This window comes from Mustela nivalis (assembly GCF_964662115.1).
Source record: "Mustela nivalis genome assembly, chromosome: Y".
NCBI lineage: Eukaryota > Metazoa > Chordata > Mammalia > Carnivora > Mustelidae > Mustela > Mustela nivalis.
In genome coordinates, this window is record NC_139041.1 from 30,782,622 (window position 1) to 30,801,287 (window position 18,666).

The window sequence follows — 18,666 nt, forward strand, 5'->3', positions numbered from 1 at the left end:
GGCGCGCTCGGGGGCTCGGGCTGCACGGCGAGCTGGGGGCGGGGCGCGCTCTGGGCTCCCGGGGGCTGCCCGGAGGCTGGGAGGGGCGGGAGGAGGCGCTCGCAGAGCCCGCGCGGCCTCCAGGGGATAGAGCGGCGAGAGGCCCTCGGGGCAGGGGCGTACGCTCGGGGGGTCTCATCTGAGGGGCCTGGAGGGGGCACGCACTCGGCACCCGTGCGGCGGGCCGGGGAGGGGCGTGCGCGCTCGGGACTGCCCCACTGGTCACTCAGAGGGTGGGAGGGGGCGAGGGCCGGCGCGCGGTCCGGCGCGCACACGAACCTGAGCGGCTCGCCGGATACGGGAGCGCGCTCCGCCTCCGCCCCCGCCCCTGTTGCCCGGAGGGTGGGAGTGGGCGGGGCACGCGCTCGGACCACGCGCGGAGCTGCGGGGTCTGGGGGCGGTTGGGGACCGCGATGCGATGTCCGGCCCTTTCACCCGCGCCAGCGCCGGGCGGCCCTGGGAGGCTCGGGCGCGCCAACCGTCCGCTCCGGGAGGCCGAGTCCCGGCAGGTGAGGTGGCGGAAGCGCCCGCGCGGGGCGGGCAGGGGCGGGGCGGGCGGGCGGCGGGCCGAGTCCCCGGCGCCCTCCATCTTGGAGCGCGCGACCGGCCCTGCGCCCCCGCCTTTGTTCGCGCGGACCGCGGGCTGCCGGAGGCCGCCCAGGTGAGACCGGAAGCGCGGCGGGCGGCCCGCACGGGTCCGCGTGCCGCCAGCCTGTTCTGGCACCGACGCGCTTTGCCCCCAGGCCCGGGCTGGGGGGGGCGGTGTCCCGCGTACCCTCCACGCACCCGAACTGCTCCGGCCCCCCGCGAGAGCCGCCTCCGCCGCGCGGCCGGGGACAAAGCGCTGGCCATAGGAGGGTGCTCCGAAAGTCGCGGCAGAGGGGATGGCGCCTGACCTGTTCCATGAAAGACTAACCATCCTCCAATTCCCTGCTGCGGCGCGCCCCGCAGATGAGGAATCGGCTGCTTCTTGGCTCTTCCTATAGTTCCGGTCCAGGGAGTGTTTGCGTTCAGTCCGAGTTCTCACTTTGGTGGAGCAGTGCCACGAGGTCTTCCTGCCCCACGTCTGCGTTACCTGCAAAGGAGAGGTGGGGGTCCGGAATTACTGGAAGGGTGTGCCACCTATGCCTGCCCCTTTTCAGTTTATGTAAACGTTCGGTGTGAAGAAATATCCGCACTGCTGGGTATTCGCACGCTTTGCCCCAAAACCACAATCCTTTATTTCGTTTGTAGTTAACGGAGCTGGATGCTGGTGATCGCCGGTTTCTTCAAAGCAGCTCCTCCGGGGACTTTGATCAGGTGAATGGGCCGCAAGAGAAAGCTCGGAGACCACTGGACAGAAAGAGTGCGGGGTTCCAGTCCTCGTTAAGGAGGGGCAAAGAGTCGCAACTCTGGTCTCTCTGCCTTCAGTGGTCAGGTGAGGGATTTCCATTCTGTGGTTGGACCCGTTTGTGTCTCACCCGGGGTGCAAACTTCACTGGGCACTTGTCGTGGCTCTGAGCACTGGTTACTGCCCATGAGTAATTCCAAAGCTACGGTGCCCACAGTGTTTCCAGTCGGGGAATGACGTGAGTTTTTTTCTTCGTAAACAGAGACTTAAGAAGGGTGCCTGTTAGAATCCACCTTAAGCTATCTTCACTGTCGTGGGCATGCGGGTCTACACACATTGATTAAATTGCACGGACCTGAATACACAAGAGTGCGCGTAAAATGAGGAAATGGAAATAAGCTTCGTAGATGGTGTCAGTGTTCATATTCTGACTGTGAGATGCAGGTGCGGAGTATGTCCCTGTATTCTTTTCAAAACCACAATGAATCTGTAACTATCTTGATAAAAGTTGAATTAAAAATCTGGACAGACATGAGAAACCCAAAGGGAAAGGACCATACAAATGCACCTAGAAGTTTTTTGGAAGTTCCCTGCTTCCAAAACAGCTCTCCCACCCCTGCCTGGTGGTATTAACTGAAATCTCAGATCTTAACTGGGGCTGCAATTCAGACCAGGAGTCACCAAAGCATTGTCTCCTTAAATCACAGCTAGAGTCATCTGTAGTGTTTTATGTTGGTTATTCAAGATTAGCTATCTGCCACTTAAAGAAGTTCTAGTGTTCATTCCTCAAACGTAGGTGGTTTACATTTCTCCTTACTAAATTATCATTTTCCTGGTTTTTTTCTTAATCTTCACAGTAGACATTTCTCCCAGCTTAGCGTTATTTGAATATTCATAAGGCTGTTTATATGGATGTTAATAAATACACCGGAAGGGACTGGACCAAATCTGTGTGCTCTGTTTTGAGGTAGATGCCCTCCTCTCATACCTTGTCACATTCTTTCACTGACACTTTTGGGATTATGTAGCTGAGCATACCTACTATCTCACCTAGATTTCTGTATCATATCCATTATATCCTTTTTAGACACCGTCATGTATCTTGGAAAATACCGATAGCTTGTGACCGAAAAGCATTGCCCCAGTGTATTAACCCTGCTCCCCTTTTGAAAGTGTTCAGAAAGACACCAAACCAGTGTGGACTTAGAGTGATGATGGCTTTCTTTTCTGAGAACTCCACTCAGCCAGATTTTCCACGGATATATATTTATCAACATCTAGCTTTTTCTTTTGGAAAGCCAGGGCCAGGTAGCTTCTGGATATTCTCAGCTTCTCGCATCTTGGACATTCAGCTTCATTGCTCTGAAGACCCCAGGGTGAGCATATTCTCTTGAGGACCTGCAGAGCACGACCCTGTGACCATCTGTACCTCGGCATTCCGTAGCCTTGGGTACATAAACCGCATTTTCAGATCTGAGGCTTACTTCCCTTGATAAAAGAGGAGATAGGTGAAATTAAAGGGAGTTCTTTCAGGCACCTGGCTGGCCCAGTCCATAGAGCGTGCATGACTCTTTATCTCCGTTGTGAGTTCAAGCCCCGTGTTGGGTGTGGAGATTACTTAAAAGTAAAGGTAGTTCTTTCACTTCATCAATGGTGAATGAAGCCATCAATGAATAGAAAGCAGATTGAACCAACTTTTCAGAGATTTAATCAGTGGCTAATCCTTTTTATGAAATAGAGTTCAAATTACCTTAGTTTTTTGTTCTAGGGAGAAAAGGGATTTATAATTAGAAAATGTCCTGGAGGATGGGGTTCCAAAATTTTGCCTTTACCTTTGAAATTAGTAACTCAGGATAATCAAGCTTTCTAGAACATCTGTGGCAATTTTTGAAAAGGCAAGTTTAGCCGTTTTCTACTTAAGCCTCTGTGTACGTGAGTTGGGGTCCCTATGAATTTAGATGGTGGAGAGTCCATCCAGATGAGAGAGCACACAGGTGAGCTAAAGGAAAACATCGGCTGAGTGGCTTGCTCCTTCATCGCCATCACCATTGTCATCATCTCGGTTTCTACAGGTGATTAGTGGAAACACGGATATTTCACTTAACTGCAGATCTGGGCCCAGTGCCAGAAGCTGAATGCTGCACAGGTGCGCCCCATCCCCTCTCTCTCTCTCACCTCTGGGGGATTTTACTCTCGCTGTTAGGATATTTACAGATTTCTCAGGAGAGACTTCTCTCTGTGCAAGAACGGGAAACTGCAGGGACTTTCCTCATAGCTGGCACCGTTGTCCTCTCCGTGGACTGTACGTTGTGAGATTGCATCCTTGCACCCAGCCTTTAGTTGAGGAAGCAAGAACTAGCAACCGGATAGATAGTGACCACACTCATAGGGAACCTGCCTTGGACCAAGTACATGACGTAAATGGACTCTGGTCCAGAGCTTCTTGGAGCATGCGTCACCCCATTTTACAGAGGAAGAGACTGAGTGCCAGAGGGGCTTAACACCCTGCTAGAGGTGGCTGAGCTCAGTCTTAAGAAGGACTCCTTCTGGGACGCCTGGGTGGCTCAGTTGGTTAAGCAGCTGCCTTCGGCTCAGGTCATGAGCCTGCTTCTCCCTCTGCCTCTGCCTGCCATTCTGTCTGCCTGTGCTCGCTTTCTCCCCCCCGCCCTCTCTGATAAATAAATAAAATCTTTAAAAAAAAAAAAAAGAAGGACTCCTTCTTCCCTTGCAGGGACCAGTGCCAGGCTGGATGTGGCGGGACAGTTGTCACTGAGCCAGTGAGTGGGCTTTCCTCTGTAGGACATTTAGACAGTGAGCCTCCTTTTGAGGTTCCCTTGATCCCCAAACAAAGGCTGAAGCCTCCTGTGTGGAAATTTTGCCTATAAAACTGAATGTTAATTTAGGTTTGGTTGAGTTCCAGTCCTGTTTCCTTGGAGACCTGTCTTTAAATTATACGTAGGGGCGTCTGGGTTGCTCAGTAGGTTGAGTTTCTGACTCTTGATCTCATCTCAGGTCTTAATCTTAAAGAAATATATATGTATATAATAATAATACTTTTCAAATTGGGAATACTTAGCCACTGTTTTAAAAGTGTTTATATTTTAAAATGCAGTTTGAAGAGCGCCTGGGTGGCTCAGTTGGCTAAGCATCCAGCTCTTGATTTTGGCTCAGGTCGTGATCTCAGGGTCATGAGATCGAGACCCGCATTGGGCTCTGTGCTCAGTGCAGAGTCTGCTTGAGATTCTCTCTCCTCCCCCGTCCCTCCCTCCCCTCGTCCCTTCTGCTGCCTCCTGCTCCTCACGCCCTCTCTCAAATTAACAGAATCTTTAAAATGTAGTTTTAGAAAGCCACTGGCTATTTTGCACTTTTTATTTCTTTGTAAAGTAGCCAACAAGTACTTCTTGAGCACTTTTAACTTGCTCAGCACTGGGGAGTGGTCGCTAAGGAATGTGAGGATGCAGGAAATATGAAACATCAAGTCTAGCCAGTGAAGAAACTAGAACAGGAAGAAAAAACAATCAGAGTACAGTTACGTGCAAAATGACTTGAACTGTAAAAGTGCCAGCAGGAGAGAAACCAAAGTAGAGAAGAAAATAAAAACAAGTGACCACAACCATAGGTGAACTTTCTAAATTTTTCTTTTCTTTTCTTTTTTAATTGTGGAAATTTCAAATGGACACAAAAGCAAGAAGTCTTGTTTCATCCCCCCCTGCCTCCCCCTCAAGTATTTCAAAACACATCCAGGATAGAACGGCTGAGCTGTCTTGGAGGTGGAGAGGAAGTGGAGCCAGGAGTTCGCTGGGTGGGGATCCTGTGAGCAGAGGAATGTTCTTTATAGGGAAGTTGAAAGCATCAGGACAAAAAGGCTGAGACCTTGTTAAGGAATGCCCCAGTCCTGCTCCTTGGGAGTCTGTGCTGGGCCTTCACTTCCCCGTCCTGGGGAGTGTGCACCCCTTAGGCGTTGGGGGAGTGACTGGGGGCAGGGGGCTGCTATGTGGAGATTGTGACAGGAGAGCAGATGAGAGGCAGTTATGAGGGCAGGTTGAAATGAGAAATGCCCGTGGGATACCCTATGAATTTTCTAAGACTATTGTAACAAGTTAACATAAGCTGCTTAAGGCCCATTTTTTTTCCTTCCCAGAGGCCAGAAGTCTGAAATCAAGGTGTCAGCAGGGCCATACCCCTTCAGAGGCTCTAGGGGAGAATGTGTTCCCTGCTCCTTCCAGGGTTTGGTGGCCACTGGCATTCCTGGGTTTGTGATCCCATCAGTGCAGCCTTTGCCTCTGTGGTCACCTGGCCTTCTCTTCTGCCTGGGTCCGGTCTCCCTCTGTTACCTCCCTGTGTTGCTCTCTTATAAGGTCACTGTGATTGCCTTTAGGGCCCACCTGGAAAACAAGGATGCTCTCTTCATCTCAGAATCCTTAATTCAATCCTGTGTGCAAAGACCCCTTTCCCAAGTAAGGTCCCATTTGCAGGTTCCAGGGTTTAGGACCTGTTATCTTTGGGGAGCGTTAGTCATCTTACTGCAGATAGGCCGGTGGAAATCACTGGGGTGTTGCAGGACGGTGAAGGGTCTCCTGTCCTTAGTTTGGAAGCATTGTGGCTAAAGTGCCGCTGTTCCTGCTGGTAGTTCAAGGGCTCATGGGAGCCACAGATCTGCCAGTCCCGAGGTCGGGGGGTGGGGTGGGGTGGGGAGAAGGCTTGTCCCACCCTCAAGCCAAGTGAAAACTGCTCCCAGGAGTCCCTCGTAAAGATTTGGGGTATCTACAGGACAGAGGCTGGGATCTCACTCTTGGGTGGCATTTCTGGAAGTGCCATTGATTACTGTTCCTTGTGCAGACATGCACAGAGGGCAGCAGAGGGACAGAGGGCTCAGCATGTGTGTGCGCCCTCCCAGTCCACCCGGAGAATGTTGCCACATACCCGATTTTCCTGAAATTGACCAGCTTAGGGGGCAAACTCTGGCCTGAGCCAGGACTACTACTCAGGCTGACAGGTCCCATTTGCCCAGATCCAAGCAGGGATTTTCAGTGGTGACTTCTTTGCAAGAGGCAACAGTTATACTTAGGGAATGGGTAGTGGGGGGCATAAATCATCTGTTATCATCATAGTTTGTGAGATGTAATCAAGGTCTCAAGGTCTGAGTAGCTCCCTTAGTCATGCAGATGTGTAGGCCCCCAAGTCTAGCTCTCATTTCTCTCTCCCTGGGGTGCCTGTATGAGGTGGGGGATGTTGCTTTCTGAAGAAGCCAGGGGTTTCTGGGAGGGTAGAGATCAACAGGTTAACCCTGTTCCGAAACTCAAAAAAAAATTTTTTTTTAAAGATTTTATTTATTTATTTATTTGTCAGAGAGAGAGAGAGAGAGAGGGAGTGCGCGAGCGAGCGAGCGCACAGGCAGGCAAAGGGGCAGCAGAGGCAGAGGGAGAAGCAGGCTCCCGGCTGAGCAAGGAGCCAGATGCGGGGCTCCATCACAGGACGCCGGGATCACGACCAGAGCCGAAGGCAGAGGCTTTAACCAACTGAGCCACCCAGGCGTCCCCGAACTCAAAATTTTAAGGAGAGTTGATGAGAGGAGGAAAAGCGGGGTAAAACGGAGTTCCATGTGTGGGCCGTGTCAGCCACCCTCCATGGGAGCTGAGGTCAGAGGCAGAGTGCTGGCTGCCAGAGATCAGAGCTCAGAGCAGGGCCTGGCGTACACCGAGGGAATGGGAGTTTTGACACCAGCCCGGCAACCTCACCTTCATTTAAAACATTGTATCTGGGGAAGATTCTTTTCAAATCTCAAACACCTTCCCTGACCCAGCCTTCTTATATTTGCCAAGGACATTGCAGGATAGAAATATGATACCTGAGTCCCAGATACTGTCTGAGTGGTTCTAGTGAAAGCCAACACAGCAGTTTTCAAGCAGCAAAAAATAAGTCTGTGTGTGAGATTTCAAGACATCCTTGGACATACTCTCTTTCCAAATACAGCATAAACCTCCCTTGCTATGATATCGTGTGTGTGTGATTGTGGAATGTCTTTTTATTTTGGACTCCACATTTTGAGAGAGAAAAACCCAGAGTAGGGACGCCTGGGTGATTCAGTCTGTTAAGCATCTACCTTTGGCTCAGATCATGATCCCAGGGTCCTGGGATTGAGCCCTGTGGGACTCCCTGCTCAGCGGGGAGCCTGCTTCTCCCTCTGCCTCTGCCGCTCCCCCTGCTTGTGCTCTCTCGCTTGCTCTCTCTCTCTCTCAAATAAATCTTTAAAAAAAAGAAAAAGAAATACCTGTTACTTCTGCGAGGCTCTCAGAGAAAGCACAGGGGACTTGGATCTTTGTAACAAGGTCCTTCACAGGGGTACCTAGGTGGCTCAGTGGGTTAAAGCCTCTGCCTTCGGCTTAGGTCATTATCCCAGGTTCTGGGATCGAGCCCTGCATCGGGCTCTCTGCTCAGCAGGGAGCCTGCTTCCGGCTCTCTCTCTGCCTGCCTCTCTGCCTACTTGTGATCTCTGTCAAATAAATAAAATCCTAAAAAATAAAAAACAAGGTCCTTTGCAATGCCTAGGCAGCCCCTCCAGGAGCACACTTGGGGGGCAGTGGCATAAAATAACAGCAGCCAGGGAAGTCACACGCTGCGGAGCTCAGTAAATGTTCCTGCGTTCCCTCCCTCTCACCTGCCAACATGGCCGCAGCCACACAGACATGGAGAAAGGGGCCATCTGTACTTCCTTAGAGCTGGGATAATTCAGCTGTGGGAAGGAGGGGCCTGGAAACGGAAGCCACTGCGTCTTTGGTGTTGGAGGGACTGTTGATTCGGGTGCGGGAAATTCCGTCGCTGGCCACGGGCCAGAATACTTGTTTCAATTGAATCTTTTCACCTGAACTTCAAGGAATGTAGACGTCTTTGCCCAGCAGCAGAAATAACAGGAAGGACCAGAAGCCGGCTGGCTGAAGGGTGTTAAGAGTTTTTACTACAATGCACAGATGTCTTCCAGGCAGACATGGGAAGTTTCTAAACACTTTATTGGTCGGGATGGTTCCTCTTGCGTAATTATACATGTTGGAAGGGCCACAGGAAATACTGTGTGATTAACTTCAAAAGTAAATTCTGTTGGAACAATCTGAGGTTTCCAGAGAGGTTGCAGAGGTACTGCACGGAGCCCCTGCGTCCCCTTGACCCAGTCTGTTTCTGGTCACTGAATTCCTGTTTGAATTTCCCCAGCTGGCACGTGCGTGTCCTCTTTTCGGTCCGCAGGGCTCCACTGTGCACTTAGTTTCATGGCCCCTTTGGTCTCCATCATCCCTTCGTTTTCGTGACCTGGAAGTTTTGAGGAGGACTGGCCAGGTGTTTTGCAGAATGTCCCCCAATTTAGGCTTGTCTGATGTTTTCTTGTGACTAGACTGGGTTATGGGTTTGGGGGAAAACACGTACACAGATGATATGGCCTTCTCCGCACACCACGTCACGGACTCTGGACAACTACATGGCTTGTCGCTTGTGACTGTCACCTTATTACATGGGAAAGGAGGTGGCTTCCAGGTTTCTCACTGTCAAGCTACAGCAAGAATTTTCCCTTTCCTGGCTAACTCTTTTAACAGCTTGGGTTTGGGGCACCTGGTGGCTCAGTCCGTTAGCGCCTGCCTTTGGCTCAGGTCGTGATCCCTGCTGGGATGGAGCCCCACAACAGGCTTCTTGCTCCGCGGGGAGTCTGCTTCTCCCTCTCCCCTGCACTCACGCTCTCTCACGCTCGCTCAATCTCAAAAATAAATAAAATCTTAAAAAACAAAAACCCAAGAACTTGGGTTTGACAATGCATGGGTGTTCTGTGGGAAGTCACACTGATTCTGTGGTATCGACCACATTCATACCTGGACAGGCTATCCTTAAGACCAAATAAAGATGCTTGATCAAGTCAACGTAAAGCACATTGAGAGCAATGGAGTAATTGTGAAAGAGACCTTACAGCTTGCAAAGGCAAAAATGTGTAGGGTTTGGGCCGCTAAGAATCAATTTCTGATTCCTGTGATGGACTAAAGACATGTCCTAAGTTTGGGAAACTCGGGGTATACACATGGTTTCCTCTGGATGTTCAACCAGGGGCAATGCAGTGAAACCCAAAAATACGGCAGGGGGAGAGCCATTGCATTTAAATGATCAGAGTCCCCTCAGAGGACCGGCGGACCCCCGTTTTCTATGTTAATGTCTTTCAGCCCTTCTGAAACTGACACACGTGCCGTAGCGTGGGTAGCAGACAGATGTTTCCGCAGCGTTCACGGCCAGGTTGACGTAAGGGTATATTATCTCCCAGCACACTGTGTTTCTAACCACACGCCGAACCCTTGAGGTTAATGTGGGTTTCCTATTCCCTGCCCGTGGCCACTCGAGTACCAGTGAAGCAGTCATTTCAAAATTAGCCCACGTCTGAGTGTGTTTCTTTCTTTTTATTAAATATCCGCAATTGACACTCTCATGTAGATGAAAGCCGCAGAGCATGTAATAGTCCTCCCAGAAATGATCGTCCTCTCGTTTCGCTGTATCAGTATAATGTGCTGCGAAAGAAACCTCAGATTTGATCTAAGTTTGAAATAGGTGACATGTACCCATATGTGTACATCCTCAGCCGCCCCCCGCCATACTTCCTTGCAAAGTGCAGTTATGGTCTCATGACTTCAAATTTGGCCACCTGTGACCTGCCTCCAGCTTCTCAAACACCGACTCCTACTTGCTTCAGAGTGGTGGGGTGAGAAGACGTCTTTCCGTGGTCCGACTGGTTCGTAGCCGGTCGTGGCTGACTGTTCATTCCGGTTCCCCTCCAGAGGAAGTGCTTATGGTGTAGTCTGCCTGGATTTGATTGTCACTTCTACGGCCTCCATGACCTTAGACAAGTTTCCTCACCTCCTCTGGTGCCTTAGGTGTAAAAACAAGATAAAAAGCTGAGCCACAGGGTGGAGGTGAGTGAGAGTTAAGCAAGACCTTGAGTACTTAGTGCTGTGGGTTGGGGAAGGCAGTGAGGTAGTACTAATGCTAGATGATTTAACTTTCTCTTCTCAGAACACAGACCCCACCCCCGTCTCCCACAGCACAGTCTGGTCTCCTCTCTTCTCCGGCGGAGACCACATAGCTCAGACTCAGTCTGCCTGTTGCAGAACTGGAGATGTGCTCTTAGACACTCTTTCTCAATCTGTGAATTCCTGTGTTTCTGTCAGAGGAAAGAGCAAGGTTCCTTCAAGCCAAGACTCTCCTGGTTTCGTCAGGGGAAGTCCGTACTCTACCTGGCAGCAACCACAGAGCAGGCTCCTTGGGCTCTACACCTGGGTTCAAAACCCATGCATTGTGTGGGGTGTGGCGGATAGAGAAAGGGGTTCAATGTCAAGGTGTAAGCCACTGCAACTCTTTTTACTCTCTTAAAGCTTTATAGCCAATCCTGAGCATTTTTGTTTGTTCTCCAGGGTCAAATTGAGCAAATTTAGTTGTGGATGGAGGGCGAAGTCATCTTTCCAGCCCGCTAACACATTCTGTGAGCTCCAGTGGGCAGCCTTGCGGCTCTCTGAGGGAGGAAGCCCTCAGGTGGCCGACACTCACTCAGCCAACGCTCTTGGAGTGCCCGGGAAACCAGACGTTCCTAGGATTTGAGGTGCCCACCCGAAGGATTTGAGGACCGCCCTTCCTGGTTGCCTGACAGGAGTGGGTGCTCCATTGTTCTTGTGTGGTCAGATAACCCTGAGGGGTCGCTGTGGTGGACAAACATCAGGATGCCCTCCCAGGGCACCCCGCCTGCTGGCAGCCACACTCTGTGTATTCCTTCCATTGGGTGCGAGCAGGACCCATGACCCACTTCGAAGCCATAGGATGCGGCAGAGGTGACGGGACATCCGCTTGGTGATTATGTCGCAAAACATTGTGACTCTCACTTGGTGGGGTTCTTCTTGCTGGCTTGCTGGCTTGAACGAATGAAGCTACCTTACTGGAAGCTGCCTCGTGGAGAGACTCACGTGCCAAGGAATGGAAGGTGGCCCCCGGCCAACAGTCCATGAAGAGTGAAAACTCGTCACTGAACATGTAAGCACGTGCTTGGAAACCAACGTTTCCCCGCTTGAGCCTTCAGGTGAGACTAGCCTAGTCAGCATCTTAATTGTAGTTGTTGAGAGATCCCAAAGCGGGAGACCCAGCTAACCCACACCTGGACTCTGAAGCCACAGAAACTGAGAAAATAAGTGTGTTGTTGATTTCCCATCTGGCACGTAAGGATTTTACACTCACCGCTTCAGCCTAACAACCAAAACCTGAACGAGCCAAAAAATCATCTCTTCGTAGATCTGTTAGTGAAGCGAGGTCACAGAACAAACTGTGGTGCGCCCCCCCCCCCGCCCCGGCAACTGAAAGGACAGGCAGATGCAACAGCCACAGCTTCCTGAAGCTGACACCCATTGGCTGAATCTTCTACAGGAATCGCTGCGGAGGTAGGAAAGTGTGAACTGTAACTGACTGGTTGCTGGAGGCTCAGTGTAGACGTCCCCACGCTTTTGTGAGTTTCACCTCCTGGGGCTCTACCAGGTTCTCCCAGTGAAGACTGGAGAAAAGATTGCTTGGGCATCCTGCAGAGAGGGGAGAAGGGCCATTTTTAAGTCTGCCGGAGCATTCTGTTGTTCTGAGCAGGACCTACCCTCAGGAGAAACTTGACCCTAACCACCCTGGGGGAAGGAAATCCCCAACCCCAGTCTCCTGAGGTCCTGGTGGGGGACACAACAAAGAGTCATTTACGAAGTTCACAGCCATGGGGCGGGGGGGGGGGGGTTACAGACTTACTACAAGACTGAGACCTAATCATAAATTGCCTCTCCTCCCCGTCACCTCCTGACGACCCCACTAACGGTCTGTTTATCCCGATTCTTTCTACCCAGCACATTATGATATGTCCAGACTTTTTTTTTTTAAGGGAGTGAGGAGCAGATTGGGGAGAGAGAGTCTTACGCGGGCTCCACAGCCAGCGAGGAGCCTGGGGTGGGGTGGGGCTCAGTTTCACAACCCGAATATCGACCTGAGCTAAAACCAAGAATCAGCCCCTTGAGCCGTCCAGGCGCCCCCATGTCCAGCTTTAAACAAAGAGCTGCCAGGCATGCTAAAAGACAATAAACACAGTTTGAAAAGACAAAGCAAGCATCTGCTCTGTACTTGGGGATGTTGGAATAAATGTCTGTTGCTTTCGGCTGCTATAATTGGGTCATTTGTTACGTAGTGTGGATTACTACAACCACAACCATTTCTGCAAGTCCTGTGGGATGGAACCCAAGTCACCCTTCACAGGACTTCCCTTGACAGCAAATCTGTGCTTGGTCCCCCTTTCAGGATCACATGGTTCTGCCCCTTCCTGCCTTTCCCTGGAAACTTCCCCATGCATCCTCACCTCGGGGTCTGCGTGACAGCTTCCAGCCGCTCCCACAGATACCTGCTGCCATCTTTGCGCACGTGTGCGATGTCAAATCTTTCTATGCATCTTACATCCTTAGACGCTAAGACTGCACATCAAACTTCAGAAACTGTCCCTCCTGGTTTCTAACCAGGTAGTTCTTTGGGGTTTTTAAAAATGACTTTATTTATGGATTTGAGAGAAAGTGAGAGAGCACAAGCAGGAGGAGTAGCTGAGGGAGAAGCAGGCTTCCTGCTGAGCAGGGAGCCCGACATTGGGATGGATCCCAGGACCTTGGGATAATGACCTGAGCTGAAGGCAGATGCATAAGCAATGGAGCTACCTGGGCACCCCAGTATTGTCCTTTTTTTTTTTTTTTTTAACTTGGAGATAAGACATTCAAGAACATGTATACAGTCAAGACATAATTTCAAATTGGAATGGATTTACTAACTTTTGATTGGATAAGTCATTTCCAATCGTGATTTTAAAAGCACAGATACAGCTTTTTTAAAGTCCAATTTGGCTGCCAATCAAGGGTGTGTAAAGCTTTTACACTTGTTAAGAGATTATCAAGAGATAATCTTGAGTGTGCCTTTAATGTATGTGTGTGTGTACTTTGAAAGCCACTCCAAAGACAGATTTATGTAAAAGAATTTGCCTTTAATTGCCCTTGTGTGTTTGTCAATTCAAATACACAGCTGAGCACTGGGCCTCAAATTTATTACATTCTTCTTTTGGGCATTAGAAATAGTCATTAAAAAGAATTTTCTCTTTTTGAGCTGAAAGGCCTGAATGTCAGCATCTAGAATCCAGTGAATTGAGCTGAAAAGCTAGTATTCCTAATTATAAAGAGTGATACAGAAATGTCTTCAGACATGTAAATGCAAGGGTAATTGTTTCTTACATGAAGAATTGTAGAATTACTTCTGCTTGCATGCACATCCCAAAAAAGCATATAAAATGCTGCTATGGATGGAAAACACTGCCCCTGACTTAACTCACCACCGAACTGTCCTTACTAGTTCATGCCTGTCCATTTACCTGTGGCTCCATTCTTTCAGTTACTAAAACTTTTATTTTAAAATTTTCTTTATTTATTTGAAAGAGAAAACACAAGCAGGGGAAGTGGCAGTGGGAGAAGGAGAAGCAGACTCCCCGTTGAGCAGGGAGCCTAACATGGGGCTCTATTCCAGAACCCTGAGATCATGACCTGAACCAAAGGCAGCCAGGCAGCTGAGCCACCCAGCTACTCCTAAATATTTATTTTAAAATCATAGTGTTTGTGGGGCGCCTGGGTGGCTCAGTGGGTTGGGCTGCTGCCTTCGGCTCGGTCATGATCTCGGGGTCCTGGGATCGAGCCCCGTGTCGGGCTCTCTGCTCTGCGGGGAGCCTGCTTCTCTCTCTCTCTCTCTCTCTCTCTGCCTGCCTCTCTGCCTACTTGTGATCTCTGTCTGTCAAATAAATAAATAAAATCTTTAAAAAAATAAAATAAAATCATAGTGTTCGCTACTCATCTCACAACAGGTTCACATACATTTTTGTTTTCCTTTTTCCTGGGTGTTCAATCATCAGTGTCAGTTACAGCTTTCTCTATAGTTGCAGCAATTCTCTACAATTGCTTTTGGTACATTTATGGCATCACACTGTTCACAAACAGTTGTATTTTCTTTGCAGAATGGCTGTGCTCCAGCACATCTAGCTGTGACTTGAAAAGTCAGGGACGCTTGGGGGGCTCTGTTGGTTGAACGTCTGTCTGCCTTTGGCTTGGGTCAGGATCCCAGAGCCCTGGGATCAAGTCCCGCATTGGGCTCCTTGCTCAGCAGGGAGTCTGCTTCTCCCTCTGCTGCTCTCCCTGCTTGTGCTCTCTCTGCTCTCGCTCTCTGTGTCAAATAAGTAAATCTTAAGAAACCAAAAGAATAATCCAGTATCTGTGAAGCAAATCCCACTTGCCTTCTACTTGAGGCTTACTTAACAGCGGGTTAGTAGGCTTTCAGAAGACCGCATTTTAGATCGTGTTTGAGGAGGTGGGGTCGTTTGTGATAAGATAGGCATGTCTGAAGACACTGAATCGCTCACCTAAGCAACACAAGCTTCGAGCTAGAGCCTCAATAGGCGTTGTCAGAACCCTGGCCTCCAGACCAGGGTGGATAGTCCTTCTAAGCTTCTACCTGAGAACCTTGTCAGGCCATTCTCCCTTCCTCAACACAAAATCACTTCTGTCTGTCTCTTGCCGTCCTTAGGCATCATCTTCCTCTCCCGTTTGCTACCCTCTCTCCCCAGCATCCTGCCTTCTGTTCCAGGTGAGTCCCAAACATTTCTCAGCTCTGGGGCTTTGGAAACCAGAAGGACGGCCGCAGCTCCTCCGTGCACACCCTCCGCTTCCGTCCCTGACTGGCCATTTGCATTCAGAATGCTCTTCGGCGACACTGGATGTTGACAGTTTTCTGCTATTTTGAACCAAGTCCTCCCCACATTTAAACGTGGCCTGGTGGTTCCTGTTTTTAGGTTGAGATACAAGCCCTAGGACATTGCTACTCAAGTAAGAGCCACGGAGCAGCAGCACCCACATCTCTGGACACTTGCTAGAAACAGTTTCGTGAAACGTGGGGCCTCGCCCAGCCATGCAGACAAGCAGAGTCCGGTTTTCAAGGAGATCTGCAGTGGGATGCTCACTGCACTTGATACGTTTTATTCCCAGCTTTGAGATCATGTAAAATTGTTTTAAGGTTTTACGTATTTATTTGAAAGAGAGATAGAGGTCACAAGTAGGCAGAGAGGCAGGCAGAGGGAGAGGAGGAAGCAGGCTCCCTGCTGAGCAAGGATCCCGATGCAGGGCTTGATCCCAGGACCCTGGGATCATGACTGGAGCCGAAGACAGAGGCTTTAAACCACTGAGCCAACCAGGTGCCCCATAATATTTTTGGGTGTGTGTGAGTACAGTTCCATTTTAAACCATACTCAATCCCTATCTCTTTCCACCCTGCACCACTTCCATTTCTCATTAGTTCGTGAGGCATGGACAATGCCTTTGTCCTTTGTGTAGTCTCTCTCTCTCTTTTTTTTTTTTTTTTTAAATATTTTATTTATTTGACAGAGAGAAATCACAAGTAGTCGGAGAGGCAGGCAGAGAGAGAGAGAGAGGGAGGCAGGCTCCCTGTTGAGCAGAGAGCCCAATGCGGGACTCGATCCCAGGACCCTGAGATCATGACCCAAGCCGAAGGCAGCGGCTTAACCCACTGAGCCACCCAGGCACCCCTTTGGGTAGTCTCTTGATTAAGGCCTGGTAACACCGTTATTCAGTGGATACAGCCTATCTCTTGAGCTCTCCAGTTTGCACGTGGCACTCAGTAAATTCCTGTTGAACTGAAATCATTTGAAAGGCCCTGATGCTGCTGGTCACCAGACGGACCCCAAGCAGGGCTCTGGCTGCAGCAGCCGAGATTCTTCCATCAGGAGAGCAGATTCTTAGCCTGGGGTTCTTAGAAAGCAGAGCTTGAGGCAAATTTTGTTCTATGGGAGAACATCCTGGGATCCCTGGACAAAAGGGCAAAGCAGGAAAGGAGGAAGAGCAAATTAAAGGTGGCGCATTTCTGCATTTCTGAGTAGACCATCAATTCCTAAGAAACAGCTGGTTGCTAAGGGCTGTATGTAGCCTCTGCTCAGAAACTTACACAAGGAGGGAGGAACTAAGACCAGTTTCTCCGCCCACAGCTTCTTGCTTCCCATCCCTCATTGGCTTGTTTGCCCGCCCCACTAGGTGTTAACCTTCCTGCATTTTGGGCTTAGGCACCCAGCCTTGTGGGGCAGCTGCTGAATAAGCCAGGGCCCCTGTGGGTAGACCTACAGGAGCCGAGATATCTAGGTCTCCACTGGTTTTGTAAATAAAGTTTTATTGGAACACAGGCATCCCCATTAATTTACATACTGTCCACAATCAGTTTAAGGATCAGTAAAACCCACCTGCAAGGCTCATTCCCTATATTAAATAAGACAATGGGGACACCTGGGTGGCTCAGTGGGTTAAAGCTTCTGCCTTCGGCTCAGGTCATGATCTTAGGGTCCTGGGATCGCCCCGCATGGGGCTCTCTGCTCAGCAGGGAGCCTGCTTCCCCCTCTCTCTCTGCCTGCCTCTGCCTACTTGTGATCTCTCTCTCTCTGTCAAATAAATAAGTAAGTACTAAATAAATAAGACAATGAACGCAGAATGCAAAGCATAGAGCCTGCCCACTGGTGGGCTCTGAAGACAGTGGGATTTTGTGAATCGCCCCCTCCTCACTAATGCTGCTGCTACCGGTACATCTCAGCAGACCCTCCATCTGCCTCCTGCCCTCCATTCTGTGGCAGACCTGAGGCTTTCCCCCAAAACTCAGTCCTCTAAATTCAGACCTCTAGGTGTCAGGGGGTTTTCCAGGAGAAGCAGGTTGTATGAGAAACCCCCAGAGTCGCCTCCAGCGGTTAGTGTGCGTGATCAAGTGTGATGGCAAGCAAGGTGTAAACTGTGCAGCAAAGTCAGGACAGTGGAGCATTTCCTGGGCAGCCCAGGATGAAAGTGCGAGGTGGAATCCGGCTGGTAAACTGAGGAGGAAGGTGGAAGGCGGTGCTGAAGGTCATGACACAGATACCCCCCATTCAGGCTTGGCTCACTGGCTTGGCAGTAGCATTGTGTTTCTCACATCTGCACATTTCCAGATGTTTCCACCTTCCGTGTGTGTGTGTGTGTGTGTGTGTGTGTGTGACCTATCTACCTTTTCACACTGTAGTTGCACTCTAGCACAAAAAGTTTATATCAGTTTGTTTATTATTTATTTTATTTTAAAATTTATATTTATTTATTTATTTATTTATAAAAGTTTTATTTAAAATCAGTTAATTAACATATAGTGTGTTATTAGTTTCAGGGGCAGAACTCAGTGACCCATCAGTGACATAGGACACCCAGTGTGCGTCACATCCCGTGCACTCCTTCATGCCATCACCCCACACTGCTCCCCCCCAGCTACGCTTAGCTGTTTCTTAGAGGTAAAACTCTCTTACGGTTTGTCTCCCTCTCTGAGTTTGTCTTGCTTTATTTTTCCCTCCGTTCCCCTATGTTCATCGGTTTTGTTTCTTGAATTCCGCATAGAAGTGAAATCATACGGTAATTCTCTATCTCTGATTGACTTAACTTCACCCGGCGTAGTATCTTCTAGTTCCATCTGGTCAGTTTTATTTCTTAGACTCGTTCCAAGTTCCCTCCTGACAGCCGAAGTTTAGTCTCTCATCCAGCCTTTCTCAGGTTTGCTCTGAGGTCCACCTGTCGCATAATCATCTGAGCCCATCTGGCCTGGCACTCTTCATCTGTAGTAGTCCCCTCCCCACCCCTGCGTGCCCCCCTGGAGCCTCAGCCTTGACTCCTTGGCACCTGAGTCATCCAGAGCCCTCAGGTTTGCATGTGGGGAGCAGGGAGGCGGGCTTTGTGCAGATTGGGTGCGAAGCAAAGATCGAAGTGCTGTCACACTCGTGTGTGGGTTGGCCACTCAGACCCTGGGCATCAGGGCCAGTGTACAGACCCCCCGTTGTCATTTTTATCGTTGAAAGCACATTTCACACACTGTCCTCCAGAAGCCCTTTCTGCTTTCCAAGAGCAAAGGAAGGTGGGGATCCACAGTCCAAAAACAGATAGCAGGATTCATGCTTTCTGCGGATGTGTGGGGAGAACTCCCATGATGTTTTGCAAGCAAATACGTCATCCCCAAGAGCAGTTAAGGTTTTGACAATGTCAGTCTGTTCCAGAATCCTATCAAAGCAGCTGCCCCTGCTCATAGATGCGCCAAGTCGGATCCTTTTGAAGTGCTGGGGTCCACAGCCTTCGTTAAAGGCCCGGCTGCCCATCTGGCAGTGTGTCCCTACCCTGAATTCGACA

General features: G+C 49.9%; 1 protein-coding gene across 6 annotated transcripts; it reads left to right on the forward strand.

The window, feature by feature from the left end:
• Positions 1-65: 65 nt before the first annotated feature.
• LOC309856880 (uncharacterized protein) lies at positions 66-17,778 on the forward strand. Of its 6 annotated transcripts, none has more exons than XM_082718678.1 (6): positions 66-548; positions 1,026-1,127; positions 1,273-1,456; positions 4,101-4,146; positions 10,804-11,459; positions 12,291-12,570. In XM_082718678.1, exons 1-5 carry the CDS (start codon positions 453-455, stop codon positions 10,985-10,987), a joined length of 612 nt encoding a protein of 203 aa, XP_082574804.1. In that variant the 5' UTR covers positions 66-452; the 3' UTR covers positions 10,988-11,459; positions 12,291-12,570. The 6 variants fall into 6 exon arrangements, with proteins under 6 accessions (XP_082574804.1, XP_082574808.1, XP_082574806.1 ...); XM_082718682.1 differs by lacking the exon at positions 12,291-12,570 and adding an exon at positions 3,442-3,515 and having other exon boundaries at positions 10,804-11,236; XM_082718680.1 differs by lacking the exons at positions 10,804-11,459; positions 12,291-12,570 and adding an exon at positions 17,657-17,778.
• Positions 17,779-18,666: the final 888 nt, after the last annotated feature.

Bases quoted from the DNA above. Each gene is read 5' to 3' on its own strand.
- LOC309856880 (XM_082718678.1), top strand. From the start codon at position 453: ATGCGATGTCCGGCCCTTTCACCCGCGCCAGCGCCGGGCGGCCCTGGG. The intron at 1,457-4,100 runs GTGAGGGATTTC...CTTCCCTTGCAG, and splicing joins TCTCTGCCTTCAGTGGTCAG to GGACCAGTGCCAGGCTGGAT. The intron at 4,147-10,803 runs GTGAGTGGGCTT...TTTGTTCTCCAG, and splicing joins GGACAGTTGTCACTGAGCCA to GGTCAAATTGAGCAAATTTA.